General features: G+C 40.3%; 1 protein-coding gene across 1 annotated transcript; it reads right to left on the minus strand.

Moving 5' to 3' along the window:
• Positions 1-5227: 5227 nt before the first annotated feature.
• znf281a (zinc finger protein 281a) lies at positions 5228-14820 on the minus strand. The gene is given in 8 exon segments (XM_026325753.1): positions 5228-9131; positions 9246-9364; positions 9475-9558; positions 9979-10105; positions 10383-10484; positions 12737-12904; positions 12906-13191; positions 14691-14820. Coding segments are annotated over 7 exon segments (2433 nt in total). The 5' UTR covers positions 13143-13191; positions 14691-14820; the 3' UTR covers positions 5228-7535.
• Between the last annotated feature and the right edge of the window lie 3510 nt (positions 14821-18330).

Genomic DNA, 18330 nt, shown 5'->3' on the forward strand with positions numbered 1-18330 from the left:
GGTTCTAATACAAGGCCCTGTTGCATTTTCTGTTATTATATAACAACAGCATATAAGAAAACATGCAATTACTACAAGACCTTTGTTATTTGATTCACTAGAGTATTGGACTTAAAAGTTTAGTTCACTAAATTAAACTTTTTCTGCTCTTAACTTTCATAACATCTGTTTAGATTCTACATGCACAGTTTGGTCTTTATTTGTTCACATTCCGATGTACACATCAAAATAATCAAATGTCTTGTTTTGTCTGACCAATTGTCCAAAACCATGTTCAGTCTTGTGTAAGTCAAGGAAAAACAGCAAATGCTCAGATTTTTTGCTTTAAACGTGGTTTCAATAATTGGTTATTATTTCACGTTCTGTTGATCTAATCAGTTTACTGACTAACTGTTGCAGCTCGAGCCAGACAGTCTGTGGATTTCAAAATGTGACTAGAAACTAAACAAGACATTTGACTAAAAACTAAACAAGACATTTGACGTGTCTGTAGTTTTACTTCTTGTAAAAGTATTTTCTTCTTTTTAAGCCCTAGAGTCTGTAAACATGCATCCATTTTCTTAGTAAACTCTCTGTCAGCCCATGGTCCATGTTTTTGTTTTTTGGGGGTTTTTTGTGAATGAATGCATCCTGATGTTGAGTTTGTTAGTGATCACAAACTTTTCTAATGCATCATAATTGAAAGATGACCTAAGTGAAGTACCTGAATCTTTCCTGGTCCTGTTTTAGATCACATCTGAATCCAGATGAACATAAGTTGGAAAAGGAAACGTGATGTTAATGTTTTCATCGTCAGACATCAGCATGTGCAGGCTGCTCACGTGTAATAATATCTAATATCTAACTGTTTATGGAGCCATTTAAATCTTTATCTATATCTGCAAATGCAGGCATATACTTGCATATTTGAATAACAAATCCTGTTGTGCAGCCACTACATGGGATGAAACAGCTTGAGGACATAATAGCGTCTAATGCATGCACTTCTACTTTATGTCAGATACAATTTAAATTAGAAGAAAACACAATGAAAATGTCTGTAGCAAAACTTCTACTAAATGTACTGAAGGATGAACTATGCAAGCTTTAAATGACTAAAATAGTCATTTATGTGCATTTGCACCTTTTTCTGTTTTGTAGGTGTATATTTGTGGTGTATCGTTATCTGTTTATGTACCAATAAATAAATAAAACGTAAAGCTACCGTTTTTATGGAAGCTCCTCTTCTCTTGAACTGGGTTGCATGAGTGAGCTGTCACTCCTTTACACAACTGACTTGGTTTGACAAGAGTGATTTTGGATTACAAACTTACACATCAACACAGACGTGTTAAACAGTCAACATGAAGCCCTAACCTCACTAACATCCTAAATTTGAATCAATAAAATGGAAGACTTATAAACAACATCTCTTAACTGGGTCATTCTGGTCATAACATAAAAAAGTGCTGGCTGATTAAACACCTTCTTATTATTATCAAAGAAGTACTTAGTTTATTTTCTTCTGGAGCTGTCATGTATGAAAGATCGATTCTTTCAATAGGTGGATTAGTCACTGCTTTGATAACAAAGTGGTTACAGGGCAAAATGTCGATAATAGCAGGAACATTTCAAGACATATTTACTAATTATATATGTTTTATGGTGTATAGAAGATATAAAGCACTACCATAAGCCACAGTAATGTCATGGCATTATGCATACTGCAGATCAAGTAACAAAATATACATTGTTTTCTCTGCAGCCTAACTATCTGAACTAACCATTAACTATTCAATAAATTCACATGAAGCATTTGTCCAGGCAAGCTCTCTTATTGTCTTTCTTTGTTTCCCCATGTTACCACAGCACAGCTTTTATGGCTCTGCTCTGGGACACTCCTTTATCAGAAATGATACCTATCCTGCAGCATATAAACACATACACCTTAGTGACCTCCCGCTTATCTCATGCAAATAATCGGGGACATTGCGACATTTTTCAACAACTCGAGGTTGGATTTCAGCCTGGAAACTTCCAAGATGAATTTATTAATTTAATAACCTTTCTATACTGACACAAAGTGAAACTTGATTCTATGTTTCTGGACTATGGGAAAAGATTTTTTTTGCTGAGGGATTTCTCAAGTTTAAAGCACATCCTAAAGGACAAAAGAGCAAACCGCTAGATCTGAAATCTAAACCATTTAAAGTCAGAAAAGTCTATTTTCTGTCCTGCTTTGAAAAAAAAAATCTATCTATTTTATATAATGATACAAAATATGTTAAAAGTAAATGTATTCTCATTTGATTTTAAAATAATATACATTATGCTATATTGGATTATAGAGCTAACATAAGTGGTTTTTCATTAATGTCAAATATCCTCCTGCTAAATAACTTTTAAAGTAAACATGGTGCAGTAAAAGTACAAAACCTGTTAAATGCTGGGGAGTAGAAAGAGACAAAAAAAAAAAAAAAAAAGTAGTACTCACCTCTAGTCTAGATGCGCCAAGGAGCGACCCTCCTTGGCGCATCCCCCACTGTGCTGGCATTAGGAGGTTGTGTTTTTGGGTCTTCCTGACTCCATACTCACATTTTTCCTTTAACTACAACAACATGACAACTGTTTATGTCAGCAAACTAAAAAGTAAACTCTGAACACAGAAAGTGTCTGTGAGCTATTTAACCTGACAAGCAAATGTTTTTGTCGGCCATCTCTCATCTGGGACAATCCGTGGAGTTTGTGTACATAAATGTACGTAACATAACGACATGCTCACAGTGTCAGGGCTAACATGTTGATGTTTAGCAGCTATGATGTTGACTTTGTTTATTTCACTCATAAACACAAATATGAAGCTACAGAGAAAGACAGGGATCTCCAAAGTCATTCAATTTCATCACCTGGGAACCTACAATCTCTGTGTTAAATTTGGTGCCCATCCACCTGGCAGGAGACAAGATATTTCACATAAGTGAAAAGATTCACTCTAGTTTCCACCAGTTTCATCATGGCCAACCCATGCTCGTAAAGGTCCACCTTCCTGCATGTTTTCAAACTATCCCTGCCCTACTCACTGCTGATTATCTGGACCAGGTGTGTTCTTCCAGCTTCTGACTGAGCACACCTGATCCAGGTAATCAGCAGTGAGTAAGACCATAGGTTGGGTGGCCCGCTCTAGTAGGTGGCACTAGAGGAAAAGTCACTGGGACACAGTGTTTGGGAACCATAACGTCTACACGAAATTTGATCCATGTTATGGCCTAGTTGAGACATTTCAGTCTGGACCAGTGTTGTATACCAGCATACTGTCACTGCCATGGTGATGCCTAGTCAAAAAAAAAAAAAAAAGACCTATTTGCATTTTTTATTATTTTCTCTTTAGCTATGGCTCATGTTACAGCATGATCAAAATTCACTCCTCTCCTTTATTGCTGTTGTTCCCCATTCACTATCACTCTATGTACACAGTACAATATGTAGCCTCTTTCCACCTTCAAAGATAAGACCATCATGCACGTCACTCTCACATCCACTATGTGAACACACCTGAGTCCTCTGGAAGCAGAAAGAGGCAACAAGAGCACGGACAGAAAGCTCAATAACCAGCTCACTGTTGGCAGGGTTCCCACAGGGTTAACTCAGGGCCTTCTGTTGGGCATTTAGTCAAAAACGCCTCTTTGACATTCAGCTAAAAGAACTCGCTCCACTGTTTTATTGCCTGCGTCTGAGCAACTCACCTCCTTGGTAACTTAATAAAATCACATCACATTCCTCTGGGTCACACATTTACTGTGCTTAAACTTTCATGGCCATATTGTTAATTTGATAGACATCACTACTGACTCATGATGATGTAGAGAAAATACAAAGAACAGAAGCGACACTTTGGCCACGTTAACGTCATGTGAAATATGAAAAAAAATGAAGTCATTTATTTACAAGATAGGATGGGCACTGAATCATCCACATTCTGGGTGTGGAAACATATAAACTTCTCTTTTTGATTTAAGGAAGCAGTTCAATTCCCCTCAGAGATACTGAAAAAGGAAATGAGAAGATTTGAAAGGTTAAATTCATTTGGACGTGCAGTTATGGAGGCTGCAGGGTTGGTTAATGGGGACTGAGGAAACATCCAAGTAGCGCCTAATGATATTTAGTGGCTCGTTTATCACTGTCTGAGGCTCTACTCATTTTATTTTTTCAAATGTTTGTTCTGCATATTTTCTGCATAAAGAATTCAGCTTAGCTTAAAAAAAAAACAATATGGATTTGATTGTTTTAGCATCCAGAAATATATTTTTGCATTATTGCCTCCTGGTGTATTTAGTGCTGTACCTTTAATGAAATGTCATGTATCAGATATTCCTAGTCATTGAATAATTCAGCTTATTGCCTCATGTTTACTTTATCAAGTCAGAAAAAAAGTGGTCTTTCTGTGAGTATAGATGCCTAAGACTCCTTTATGTATGAGCTAAGACAACTTTATTTCATTTTTAGTTAAGCTTTGAGATAAACTTAAGGAACAGCAAGAAAAAGTTCTTCATGTGCGTAAAAGTCGGCTTAACAAGGAATGATAGAACTCCTGTTTTTAAACAGGGACAGGGGAAAATATTTATATAACGATAAAAGCTCTTGTTAGTCAGTATTTGACTTTCATCCTAAAACCCAGACTCAGATCAGTGTTTTATAAGGTGAGATATGATTTCATAGGAGTAGAGGTGAGCCATGTAGTCCATTAAAGCCATTCTAAAAGTCCATTAACTCCTTTATAAAAAAAGGACTGACTTCATTTCTTTTAATTCCAGATGATCTTTTGAATGAGTCAATGATTTGTAAAGTAGGTCTGAAGCAGAAACTATATTAGATACTTTCCAGAAAGTCCCCGTTTGGAACAAAATCTGAAATATAGGTTCAATGAAGTGTAGAAAATTCTAACAACCATTAAAATGGACTTAGAATACCTACAAAAGCCTATTTGAAAAGCTTTAGGTGTTGCAGTTAACTAAGTCAGAGACGCCCCAGCCCAAACACCAAACACATTGTGCTTCTAGAAAAACACTGCCACCCAGTGGTGGAAATACAGTTACATTAAGCGTCAGCAAAGCTCTTGTTCTGGAATATTTTAACAGACAGGGCAGATAAGCACAGACTATACACAGCATAGTTACAAATCACAGATCATATATTTTTGAAGTTCATTTGAGCATAAAAATAAAAATACATGTAATTAATGCATCAACAGTAACAGTTCTTGATTATTTTTATTTTTTTCTCCCTATCAGTTTAAAATTCATTGGACAAGTACAGCCTTATGAAACATGTCACAAGAACCTGAAAGAACATAAAAATGGAAGATTTCAACAGCTACGAAACATAGCAGTGATTTAAAAAAAAGGTGGGGGGGGGTAGTAAAATAAAATTTATACAGGATTCATAATTAGTAATGGGATACAAGTAAGATGTAGTGTTTTGTACATTTATGTAAACAATAGGCATATTGAAACAATATGGCGAATCAGATGTGGAGGAGGCAGGAGGTCAAACTGAAGAGACTGAACACTGCTTGGCATGAGACATTTACCGAAACCCTTAAGCAACATCGTCTTTATGGGTCACATAAATGTCATGAACACAAACGTTTAAAAACTGTCACAGAAACATGACTATTTTTTTTCCATTTTTTTTTAAACATACAACAGCATCTCTGCTACATACATCAAAATTTTCACTCCTTTGTCCCTGGTTTACTGTGATATGAGGTATATGCGAGGCAAATTCATGTTTAGGCCTCAACCGCTCAGCATGTCAACTAATTGCTTAATACAGCATTGCATTCACTCTGCCATGTTTAATGATTGCTTCAAGAAACAGGCCATTGGGGCGTAAAGGGGTTTAATGTCTCATTCAGCAGAGTGATGATATTTTCCAGCACTCAAAGCCAGCCGTAGCTATGGAAGACAGCGCAATTTTTATCTTTACAAAAACCGTACAGCATAAATACATACATACAGTCCGCAAGAAATTACATCTAACATTTACTAGACAATATCTTGCACCTGTACATCTTAGGAATAGGCACCCAATTTCTAACGGGACATATATGCTCAGTCCTGCCAGCATGTGTGAAAAGTCTAAATCCATCCATTGGTCAGCCTTTTTTTTTTTTTTTTTTTTTTTGCTTGTACTGTACTGGGCTGCCCGATTAACAGTTCAAGAAATGCTTGATCACCAATACATTTGTCATCAAATTCAATAAGAAAGCAAAGCTGCTGAGGTGGGTAACCCATCAAACTAAAACTAGGGGTCTGAATTACATTTACATTATCCAGGTTAAATGTAACTGTATTTTAAAATCCCCACCCTCCCTTCTTCTCAAGTTAAAGCCTCCCTAAAAGAGAAAACATTAATAAAAAAAAAAAATCCCACATTCATGTATTAACCCTCCCTTCCCCCGCCCATCATCCAAACTAAACCATGCTGCCAAACCAAAGGGTGTTCGTATCAGACCCCCAGAATATGTTCAAAACCCATCTGCACAAACCTAAAAAGCAATACGTCTGTCAAAAAGCCAGTCCAGTCCTGAATGCAAAAAACGGCTCAAAGTGCTAACTGGATCCTTTTAAAGAAGAGAAACTGAGGGGGGAGAGGGCAGGAAAACAGGAAGGCCATTCTATCGCTGTCCAACAGCAACCTCTATTGGCCAAAGAGAAGACCTAACATCACTTTTGTTCTCCAAAAATATAGCAAGAACATTTCCCCCCTGAACCAGCCCACAGTCTCCCTCTACTTCAATGGGCAGTTCCCCAAAATGATTAAATCTGTTATTGTACATAATATATATTTTTATAAATATATATAGATATATATATGGCCCTTATTGAAGAAAACGAGTTTCACATTGACACAAAAGTACCATAATCTCTATATAGCCAAGTAGAAAGTGTTTCAGTGTTCAAGTGAGCTGGCAGCAGTCTGTTTATGTCACTCATTCAACAAGTAATAACACATAAGAAAAATCCTCTCTGACTCACAAACATGCACCTCTGAAAAGAATGCTCACTACACCTCGCACACCTCTCCTTTTCCACTTTTTCCTGAGTAATACTTTTAACTTTGTAACAGACAAAAAAAATTATTTTTTTTTTGCTATTTCATTTCTGGGCTATTCCCTGCCATCATTTATTTCTATTATTATTGTACAGTTGTAGAGTTGATTCCTCCAACACTCCAGCTCATGGGAAAAGAAATACATCCAGTACTACTCTATGCTCATCAAAGAAGTATTTTCAGTTCATGATCAATGAGCAGATCTAATGTCACTAAAAAGACAAGAAGAGACAATAGTCAATAGATACTTAACTTAAAATAACACACTTTTGCATTTGCAGAAAGCCTTGCAGGCTCGATGTGGTGAGGGGAGTGGGCACAGAAACAGAGCATCTGTATAATTAGAATAAACGTGTCACTTAAAAAAAAAAAAAAGGAGCACTAAAAAAATTAAAATAAGGACATTAACGTTAACAACAGAGTGCTCTCTCCCTCTCAGGCTTTTATCTGTAGCTTTGGCTTGTTGGAGTTTTGGAACTTGTATTTACTGGCTCATTGACATCAGATAATAAACTACTATACCCTGAGAATTCAGACACAGGCGTTCCTATCCTGTGATCCACCTCCCCCCTAGAGTCGGCGCCATAAGACAAGCGGCTGTCCGACTTGAACTGGGAGCCAAAGGCCTGGGCAAAGTTTTCTATCTGGTAGGAAGGCTTGGAGGAGTTCAGAGAGGCCAGATCCTGAGAGGGTGCCAGAGGGTAGACCGGTGCGCCGTTTTTGTCTGGCGGTTGGTCTTTCTGGTGGCTCGGGTCAGATGGGCTGATCTGGTAAGAGGAAGTGGGAGTGGAGGAGTGCTGCTTCTCCATCTGCTCAGTGAGCTCCTGAGAAGGGGTGAGCTGCTGGTGTGTGGAAGGCTCCAGGCTGCTCAGGTGGAAGCTGTGCTGTGGTGAGGAGCATGTCAGCATCACAAAGTGAGACTTTGGCACAGAGGAGGGCAGCGAAGGCGAGGCCATCGTCTGGCCAAAACCACACTCCAGTGGGGATGTAGTGTATATGTTCTTGTCAGCATAGAGGGGATTTCCTGGGTGGGAACTGCTGAATGGTCCTGAGGCTGGAGGTCCAGGGCCCAGAGGGAAACTGGCACTGTGGCTGGTGCGCTCTAAAGCTTGCAGCAGAAAGCGGGAGTACTCGTGCATCATGACAGTCTTGTCTCCTGATGGGCTGGGGGTGTCGGTGTTGTGACCAATGTCAGGACCATCAGCCACGGCAGGCTGCAGCTCCACATGGTGGTCACTGATGTCAAAGTGAACATCGTGGTGCGTGCCATCGTGTTTCTGGGTGTAATGGTCAAGGAGACTCTGCAGCACCTCATCGGGGATCCCCGATTTGTCGAGACTCAGAGGTGCGTCACTGTCCATCACAGTGGAAACGACACCATGGATGACAGATGGCTGGGAAGACAAGTGAACGCCAACATCATATTCGCGGCTGGGTCCTCCAGCCACAGTGGGCCCTGAGGGGTTTGCATTATTTGTTGCATGAAGGTGGCGTCTCTTCTTCAGGAACTGCACTGCATCATCATAGTTGCTGCTGGTGCCGACTTTGGGCCCATTACCCTGCATGAGGTCAAGTCCATCCATTCCCCCACTCTGCTCCAATGGGCCTGTCTTGTCCTGTCCCAGACCACCTTTATCCAGGCTTTTACGGTTGGCCTTCTTGAATGCCATCTTTGGAGCTCGTCCGTGATGATCCTGTTGCATGCTGGGCCCTGGCCCAGTAGAAGAGGACACCTCCAGATTTTGATTCTCCAGGGAGTACTCATGGATGCTGTAGCCTCCAGATACAGCACCCTGAATGTGAGGCACCCTCACCCCTCCGCCATCTCCCTTCTTCTTTTTGTGCTCCCCACCCTCTCCAGAATTTTTGGACCTCCCCCTCTTTTTCCCAGTGCTCCCAGTATTTCCCTGAGTGATTCCATAGCTGCCATGCTCCAGGTCGACAGAACCCAGGTCCATCATCCCGGGATCCAGCCCCTTCTTTATGGCTTCTCCACAGGTTCGCTTGTGCTTAAGCAAACGATCTGTCCTAGAAAAATACTGAATGGCACAAACGCCAAATCTTTAAAGCAAATGCTATCAAGTAATAAAATGTAAAGTATAATGTACCCCTTAGATACACGGCAAAGAGGTAGATGCAGCAGGTTGACTAACCTGTTGGCAGGTTTCACATCGGTACGGCTTTTCTCCGCTGTGCGTCCTCTTGTGCCTCTCCATGTGGTACTTCTGAATGAAACGCATGTTACACTGGTCACAGCTGAATGGCTTCTCTCCTGTCGTGAGAACAGCAGCAGAGCTAATGTCGGCTTCACTGGGAACAGGTTGGCTCACAGGCTGCGTCGGGTCATTTAATGATACGATTACTTGTTGCTGAAACACTCACCACTGTGGATTTTCTCATGTCGCTGGAGAAGATACTTCTGAATAAAACTCATGTTGCACTGACTGCACCTGAAGGGCCTTTCACCTGAAATAGAGCCACAGATTTAAACAGTTACAATGCTGTCTCCCTGAGATGCTCATTACTGTTGCGTGTTACAGCCGTCATGAACTGTTGTCAAATAACACAAGCAGCTGCACAATGCAATGCAACAGTGTAGTATGAAACAGCAGCACATTATACATTAGATTTTATAAACACTTACTACATAGCTAACGTAGATTAAAGTATAACCTTAACAGTTCACTGACAGAACTGTTTTCAGCCCGTCATGCCATTATTCTTGCTTTACTCCGTGTACAAGCACAGCAAAATAAAGGTTAATAATGCCTTTATGACTGATTATTCCAGTCTTCAGGGGGTGGCCTGTATCTGAGACCAAACGCGTGATGTCAAAAAGCATGTAAGGAGAAAAGCCAAGCACTGGAGTGGAAAAAAAGAAAATACCTGTGTGAATGAGGACATGTCTGCGTAGGTGATAGGAGCTCCTGAAGGATGCAGTGCAGTGTTCACAGATGTGAGGCTTGGTTCCTGGTGACAGGCAGCTCCCATCTGCATCCATCATCATTGACTGCTGCAAAGCAATGCCCAACAAACACAGGAGGTATGATAAACATATACATTTTTTTGTGCAATAACTAATGTCTTTCCTATCAATAATGTTCACTAGTTTCTCTTTTTATTTGACAGGAAACAAAAATGTACTACCATCTATTTCGAATATTAACTAAACACAAAATTGCTTCTTCTCTGACGCCTACTAAATAACTGCTGATGTACATAACTGAGTGGGATAAGGATCTGAAATGCTAAAATCTGAATGCATTTGCAGATATACATGAATGACAAACCTTTGACTCGCTTCTTTTCTTTCGTGGTTTACCCTCCTGTCCATCACCATTTGACCTCTGACCTTTCCTCCCAGTGGGCTCCTTTCCTAACGGACTTGGCAGCTGTGTGGGTGACAAAGAGAGAAGGAGAGAGCCATGGGAGCGAACCTTGACAAGGAAATCAGTGGATTAAAGATTCAGGCTGTGACAGAGAAACATGTCCATGTTTGTTGCTCATGCAAACAAACATAACGCTTGATGAGTAGATAGTTTCTCCAGATTGTTGGTCAGTGCTTTTACTGGGCGAAAATAAACAACCTGAAATTTATGACCACTCAATAGATAACCAGCCTGAAACTGACAGATTTTTATCCACTCAAAACACAAACTGTGCACCTCCAACATTACAACATTATTACTCTTCACTAAAGAGGGGTATTATTCCAGAAAAAAAGAAAACAGGTTCCCAATTGCCCCCTTTGTTCTGTTTACCATCCTGCACTGCTGTTTCTTTCCCAGCTAACATGCTGCTCCTCGCTGCCATATGGAGGCTGAAGGGGTGGATGTGGGTGCACCTGCTGTTTTTAAAATCAGCCCAAATCTCAGGGTAAAACATTTGAAAGTATGGAAAACACTAATTCTTATTTTTGATTCTAAGAGTTTGGCTTAGTGGGTAAAAAATTATTTTGAAGACTCACAAAAAAGCAGCATCAGCGTGTGTAACAAGCATCAGGCTTATATGGTCAACACAGCTCTTCTTAGTATAGGTACATCAGTTAATAATCGGTTAAAAAAACAAATATTAAACTGTTCTAACTATTCCTACATTTAATCTGAGCTTTTCTTAGTCTCACACGGCAGAAAAGTGGCTGCTGGCTGAATAAAACAGTCAACTTGATTATACTGCCCTTACTTTTATGATACATTTATCTCTACAACGAAATTATTTGAGAAAATATTCAGCAGGATTTTTATTAGTTTATTAAGATGTAACTTTAAAAAAATCTAGGAAAATGTGAAGGTAGCCTCCTGGTTTCTTCCTACAGACCAATTCATCAATTTATCAAGGTAATGACTGGCAACTTAACAGAAATCATCATTAGTTGCTATCCTCATACTAAGAATAAAAAGTAACAGCGTGAGCTTGAAAAATTGAAATCTGCGGGTTTCTAAAGGATCCTCATGTTGTGTTAAAATAAAAGCCTGAACCTGAAATTGTGCATCGGTAGGCAGGTAAAAAAAAAAGTGGCACGGTGATGAATTCATCCAGTTTTTCAATATACTTGCATCTCAAGCCCTGATGACCTCTGCTGCCTGGCTATTGTTAGAAGAGTGTGGACGTGTTTATTTCTATTTGAATGAGGACAAAAGATGTTTGAAATGAAGTGCAAGCTCAAACAAGACAGCTGTGTCCTTGCCAAAACATTTCCATCCATACTGAGGTTGGATAACATCACCCTTCTACCCAGAAAGAGAAACAGTAGGGGGGGGGGGGGCTCATTTATATTTTGCATTTCATGCTGCCAGGAGATTTATGTCACCTGCGCCCACCCTTTATTGGGCTCCTCCCTCTCAGGCTTTTAAAATATGAGCTGCTTAACAACACAGCAGCATTGTTTTCAGGGACAGACTAATCTAAAATGATTCCAAATGAGACCTTAGTTGTTGTTTTTTTCACCTACTGGGAAGATGACAAAATACTGTAATAACACACTGGATTTATTACCATGAAAAACTACAAATGTATGACAGAAAGAATTTGTCTATTGTCAGACAAAAATCAAAAACTATTTCGACAATTGTTTTTTTTTAAAAAAAAAAAGTCAAGCAAAATATAGGGAATATAAATCTCTAATCACACCATCAAAAATGATGTGTGAGAATGTCCTTTGTGTTATATCATTGTAAATGTGGAGGTCATCTAGGTCTTTCAGGAGCAGCAATATGTTTTTTTAAATATTATTTTTAGACTTTTGTGATTTATTACTAACCAGTAATAAAAACTAATTGGCAGCAGACTGGTAAACAACAAAATAAAAAGCCCACATTTTGATTACATTAGTGGGTAAAAATGTCTCCATCAACACTGTCGTAATCACTAACATTTTCTTTTTCATTCGCAGCCAACCAGATTAATTCATTTTATTCTGTGTAATCTGAAATGCTCCTTTAAACCAACCACCAAATATTTGGTATTTTTGTTTGAAATGAATGATCCAAATATTTGCCAATTAATTTTCTTTAGATTGATTAACTAATGAATCAGTACATGTCTAAACTTGACAAACAGGAAAATGGAAACTTTAGAAAATATTTTATTTAGATTAACCCAAACTAACGCCCTAACACGTTCACGTCTGGTCAGTGGTACTTACGTTGCCCATGTTGAGGTCGTGCACCAGCAGACTCTGGTTGTTATTGACCGTCACTTCCAGCAACTCTGTGCTCTTCCCCAGCACTCCGGGGTAGATCGGCAGGCGGTAATCATGCTCCGACAGCTTCTCCTGCTTGATGCCCATGGGATGAACATAGTCCCCCCCCCCCTGCACAGCCCAGGGTGCTGCCCTGGGTGTTCATGCCGCAGTCAGGTGAGTCACGCTCCTTCTTCAGGATCATTTCCTGCGGCGGAAGGTCCTGCATGACGGAGTGGGCGGCCAGGCGGGTGAAGCTTGTCACGGGGGGGAGGTGACTGAACATAATCATGCCGGGGCCGAAATTGGATTCCATGCTCCCGTTGGAGCGCAGGAATTCATTGCCTAGTTTGTCTTGAATGATGTTCATGGTGAAGGCCAGCAGGCAGGAAAACTATAGGGTGGAAATCTGTGACAACCTGTGAGGATAATACAAAACGGGTAACTGTACAGCAGAACTACAAGAAAGTAGCAGCCAGTCCACAAGGACACACACACAGTGAACAGACAACAATTATGGCCTCTGATCTCACAACTGGGCAGTTAGTCGGATTAAGACTTGACAGTTTGTGGGTCAACAAAGGGACTACAGTCTGGCACCGTGACAAGCAGAAACAAGCAAAACACTGGGGCTACACACTGTCAAAAAAAATCTCTAGCTGATTACAGTGTGTATGTACAGTATTTAACTGAGCAGAAAGGTCACTGTGACTGCAGTGCCAGACACAACATGAGATGAAGTACGAGAGGACTGATGTGTGTTAATCTGTTTGATAGGCCTGTCTGAACCAGTCATCCTATTTACATGAGCTTATCTGCCAATGAGAGTGGACACAGACTGCATCAGAAAGACTACTGGCATAATTATGTGGCTGGTGCATAAACAAATGGAGTGCATGTTCTGCAATAGCTCTGAATGTGATGTTTGCTGCAGACTGATAAGAGTCAAATTTCAATTACACGCGATCAGCGTCGACCAAATATAATTTCTGAGGGTGACCATGTGTTAGGAAGGCGCCTCTTCAAAACAACGATATTGACTTTTTTATTAAAATGCATCAGAGACGATCAAGTCAAACACACGACTTTATACTTTTAATATCTTTGGCCCATGAGTGCCAAATGATGGCGAGGTAGCAGCAATAACCTACCCAGCCAACAAAAAGCCAACTTTCAATAAAAAAGGAAACAACAGCTCAGTGACTCGGGCCAACTTCGGCTTTCTAAAAACGTGTTCAGGGGGAATCAAAGTAAACCCTGTGGCCTGAGGAAAAATAAACCCCATGCTTGTTCGCTGTGCAATTAGCTGCCGAGCTAACCATTTGGCTAAGCACTCCTGTGGGGCCCTTCTCCTTTGTGATGCGGGATCAGGCGATAATTAATACGGCCATGCAATAACACCAGATCTGCACTCGTCGATACCGAAACCGAGTAAACCCGAGCGGGAAACGAGCAGAACCGACGGTGCCTTTAAAGCGTGTAAACAAAGTTTAGCTCTGCAGTTTGTTAGCAGACAGGAGACATTGGAGATGTAGTGGCGATATCGCCGCAGAGGGTCGTTACAGACCAAACCTGCCAGATGAAAGACACACGCTGGTTTCCTCCAAACAAAAGAAACAACACCAACTTGTCTCACACTGTAGTTTCGGACTTATTCTCCGCTGGTTCTCCAGCCTGGGGGCCTCGTCTCCTGCGCAGTGAACCGACCGTAGGTGATGGAGCGACGGCACAGGCATGACCCAAAACAACCGGCCCGCACAAGTCCCGCAAACAATGATGCTCCGACTAGCTCAGCCTGCTAACTTAGCCGCTAACTAGCGTCGGTGCGCTGCGCTTTGTTGTCTGTCCCGCACCGGGACCGCAAACCCGACACCCCGCGGCTTTGTGCCAAAAGTTTGATTTGATGAACATCTCTTACCGGCGCAGGACCATGACCTGCTGCTGCTGTGGCTCGTTTAGTTCACCCTCCGCTTTCCGTTTCGACATTTAGAGCCAAAACATTGTTCTCCCGCAGCTGCTGGGCTCTTCCATCTTGCCTCGGCGCAGAGGATTCTGGGTCCCACAGGCGGACGCGTCCCGAGAAGAGACGCAATAATAAAAATCCCCATAATAGCTCCCATGTTAATGTGCAACAACATACCATTGTTATCAATAAGATCCCTGCTGGAATAATGCACTTAGTAAAAGAAAGGTCACTGCATGTGGAAAATACGTGTCTTATTCCACACAAATATGTTATACAATGTGGAAATACTCAACAAGTGCCTCAAAGTATTTACTATGTACTTACAGCAAAGCACTTGAGTAAATATACTTCATTACCTTCCAATACTGAGCAAAAACATTGTGTAAGGATGATACATGATAATATTATTATAATTTATTCCTGAGGGTCCTTTGTAGGGAACAACTTGCCTTAATGTAGATGAACAGAACTACTTTTGATATTATGTTTTTTCATCTCCTTTAATGAAATGAGACAAAAAGCAGCACCCTAAGTGGTAGTACTGAATAAGAAACCCAAAAGTTAAATGGCCGAGGAAGATTCAAATGATCGTGACAGATGTACTAAGCTTTAAGAGCTGCCAGATGAATGTCTATATATACATCTAAAGGCACATCAGAGTCAAGACTCACGCCTCCACTTCTAATTGCCTTTGCTAATGAACCAATCAATTCAGAAAAGTAGGGAATAACTGACATGCAAAACAGCAGAGTAATGCAAAAAATGTCAGCGAGTGCATTTTTGATGTCCCTGATCCTTTCATATATCCATGATGACACCCCGCATGGCTGACAGTGATATCTCTGAAATCACGCTCATCTTGGAGTGTTTAAATATGTATGATGGTGAGATGAAGTCTGGCTCATGAGCAGAATCTAGTTTTAAAAAAAAAATCGGTGATTAGTATATAAGAATATTGATGTAATTCCAGGGTAAATAAAAGTCATTGTCTTCTTCTGACTGTAACCAAGAAGCTTACATCAATAATGCCACATTTTAAGTTAAACTGCATCTTCATGGCAGACAAGAGACAAAGAGCAAGTCCTACTTTATTCTCAATGTGTAATCTAAGCACTGAAAGAGAAACCAGTCTTGGGTATTCACATGGCTTCAGGGCAACTGTTACGACTCAGGAGGTTTTTTCTTTATTTTGGGCTTTTAACATCAGTATGTGGGAGTGAAGTCCTACAAATTAAAATGATTTTAAAAAACCTTTAAAATGCCTTTATTTTCAGTCAGACTTATACCAATATTTTCAAACATGGCATATTTAAAACTGACAACTGACACAAGGAGTGTGATCAGAGCAAGAGCCAAAACAGCAAAGCTGCAGGCTCTTAAAAGCAGAAAAATGAGCTGAAAGATGTTAAAACGGCGTGCAGAGCTGAGATGAGGAACTGCAGTCGAGTAATGATTACACTGACGCAGATGTGATGCATTACTGCTAAGACAGTATTCATTACAGCTGCTTTAATGAATAAAAGCATATTACCGTCATCTGTCAGCTGGTAACAAGAACAACAGCCGTGCCTTCAGCATGTTTTTTTAATCAACTGAGGCCTGTAGCAAAATCCTTTAAAGCTTGAGCAGAAACAGAGAGGACATCCTGTAAGTTTGTTCTTGTTTTAGTGTCACCAGATTCATTTTCCTATATGCTTATTTAAACTGAAGTTTGGACATGTCAGTATATGGCTCAACCTTCTACCATTGCCTACTATCAGCTGACTATAAGGTCAGAGACATTGTGAATCCTGCACTCTGAGCTATGTTGTCCGCCACTGACTTTGTCTTCATTGTGCAGGGGACAGAAGGAGTGAGCAAGTTGGTACCTGCACACAAATCACAGCTTTGAAAGACAAGAAAGATCATGAACTGGAAAAAGAGTCCAATGTTTGTGGCAATTTCAGTATCATATGGCAGAGATGATTATCAATTCTAATTCCTCATGAATAATTCAGCCTGTGCAGCATGTCTTTGTTCTCTTTCCCTCCTCCCCCTGAATCTACCCCAACCTCACACACCACAAATTCAGATACAAGTCAAATTTCCTTCCTCATCTAAAAATGGAAGCACACTGTGAGCAGTGGATGGCCAAGGTTCAGTGATCCCCTGCGTTGTTCTGATTTGGATTCCTGTCACTGGAAAAGCCTACACATAACAGATGGCAATACTGGCTGTCTCCTCTAATTCTCAATCACTAGAAGCATCACAGCTCTATATGACTTCCCTCTATTCAGATAAAAGAGGATGAGTCTCTTTTGACAATTATATTTGGCTTGTTGTTGAGTAGTACACACAGTGGTAGGGCCAGAGGGGTGGCTGAGAGTGTGGGACGTATTCCAGAGTCAGGAGATGACAAAAGAGATGCAAAATGACCATCAATCACAAAGAGATGCCACAATGACTAAAATGAGGCACAAAACTACTAAATGCCAACAAAAACATGCATAACAATTGAGAAAAAGAAGCCATCGACTGCATGTAGACCTGGAGCAAACTGACTGCAGTGATTTTAAACCTATTCTTTGAAATCACCACCCACAGCAGCTAATTTCACTACTGCAAATGATGATATTCAGAGCTTGAATCCTAATCAAAATGAACCGCGGCTGCAGTGTTTTGTCTTATTTAATGACAAAGGAATAATTTACTATTGTTGTTGTTTAGGTTCTTTGCTGTTTATGTGTTTTCATATCAAATAACCACAAAATTTTGCACCTGTGAAACATGAAAACCGTTGCTTTGTCTGTAATGCAAATGTTACTTTGCAATTGTTTCAATGCAATGTTCATTTTGCCTTTCAAAACACAGGTTACATCAGTGTGTTTTACAGCCCAAATATCATTCTGTTGTTTCATGTCTCTCTTTACCAAAGACAGTGCATGGAGATTTTTGGTCAAAGTGACTAAGTTGTCTACAGCAAAATCACGTTTGTAAAGGCATCAGTTCACTTAATTTTCCAGAGATAATAATTTAACATTGAAGAAGCAAAAAATTCACAGGAATATAAAAAAAAATCTGCAAATCAATGTCTAAACACTGACAAGAGAAATATATGTGGTAGGTGTGAAGTTTCAGTTAAAATAAATAGGACATGCCTGTGCTATATACAAGACAGCCTATGTTTAAAGCCTCAGCACTCAACGCTACACCCACAGAGGTGTTTTCACTTATTATATATGTGATCAGACGTCTTCCCAGAACTGTGAGGACGAGTACAGGCTGTGCTTGTCTGTTATGCTGGACCTATAAGGTGCACACATAGCTCTGCACAGCTTCAACATGAGCAAAGAGCTAATCAACCAATAGAAAACAACTGCATGGGTGGCAGGGCCTTTGAAATAGCTTGCAGCACACATACACCTTACATATTAACACCAGATGTACAATCAGTAGGCAGCTTATTAGGTAGCTACTTCAAATACAAATACAATTGTCCTGCAATAAATCATCCCTTTGTCAAGATCTGAAGACTTCCTATAGAGTCTAATGCTGCCATTTAAAAAAAGACAGTACTGGGTGAGAGAGCCCTGGTTCAAACCTGCAGCGTCTC

Source organism: Mastacembelus armatus, chromosome 8 (genome assembly GCF_900324485.2).
Source record: "Mastacembelus armatus chromosome 8, fMasArm1.2, whole genome shotgun sequence".
NCBI classification, from domain to species: domain Eukaryota; kingdom Metazoa; phylum Chordata; class Actinopteri; order Synbranchiformes; family Mastacembelidae; genus Mastacembelus; species Mastacembelus armatus.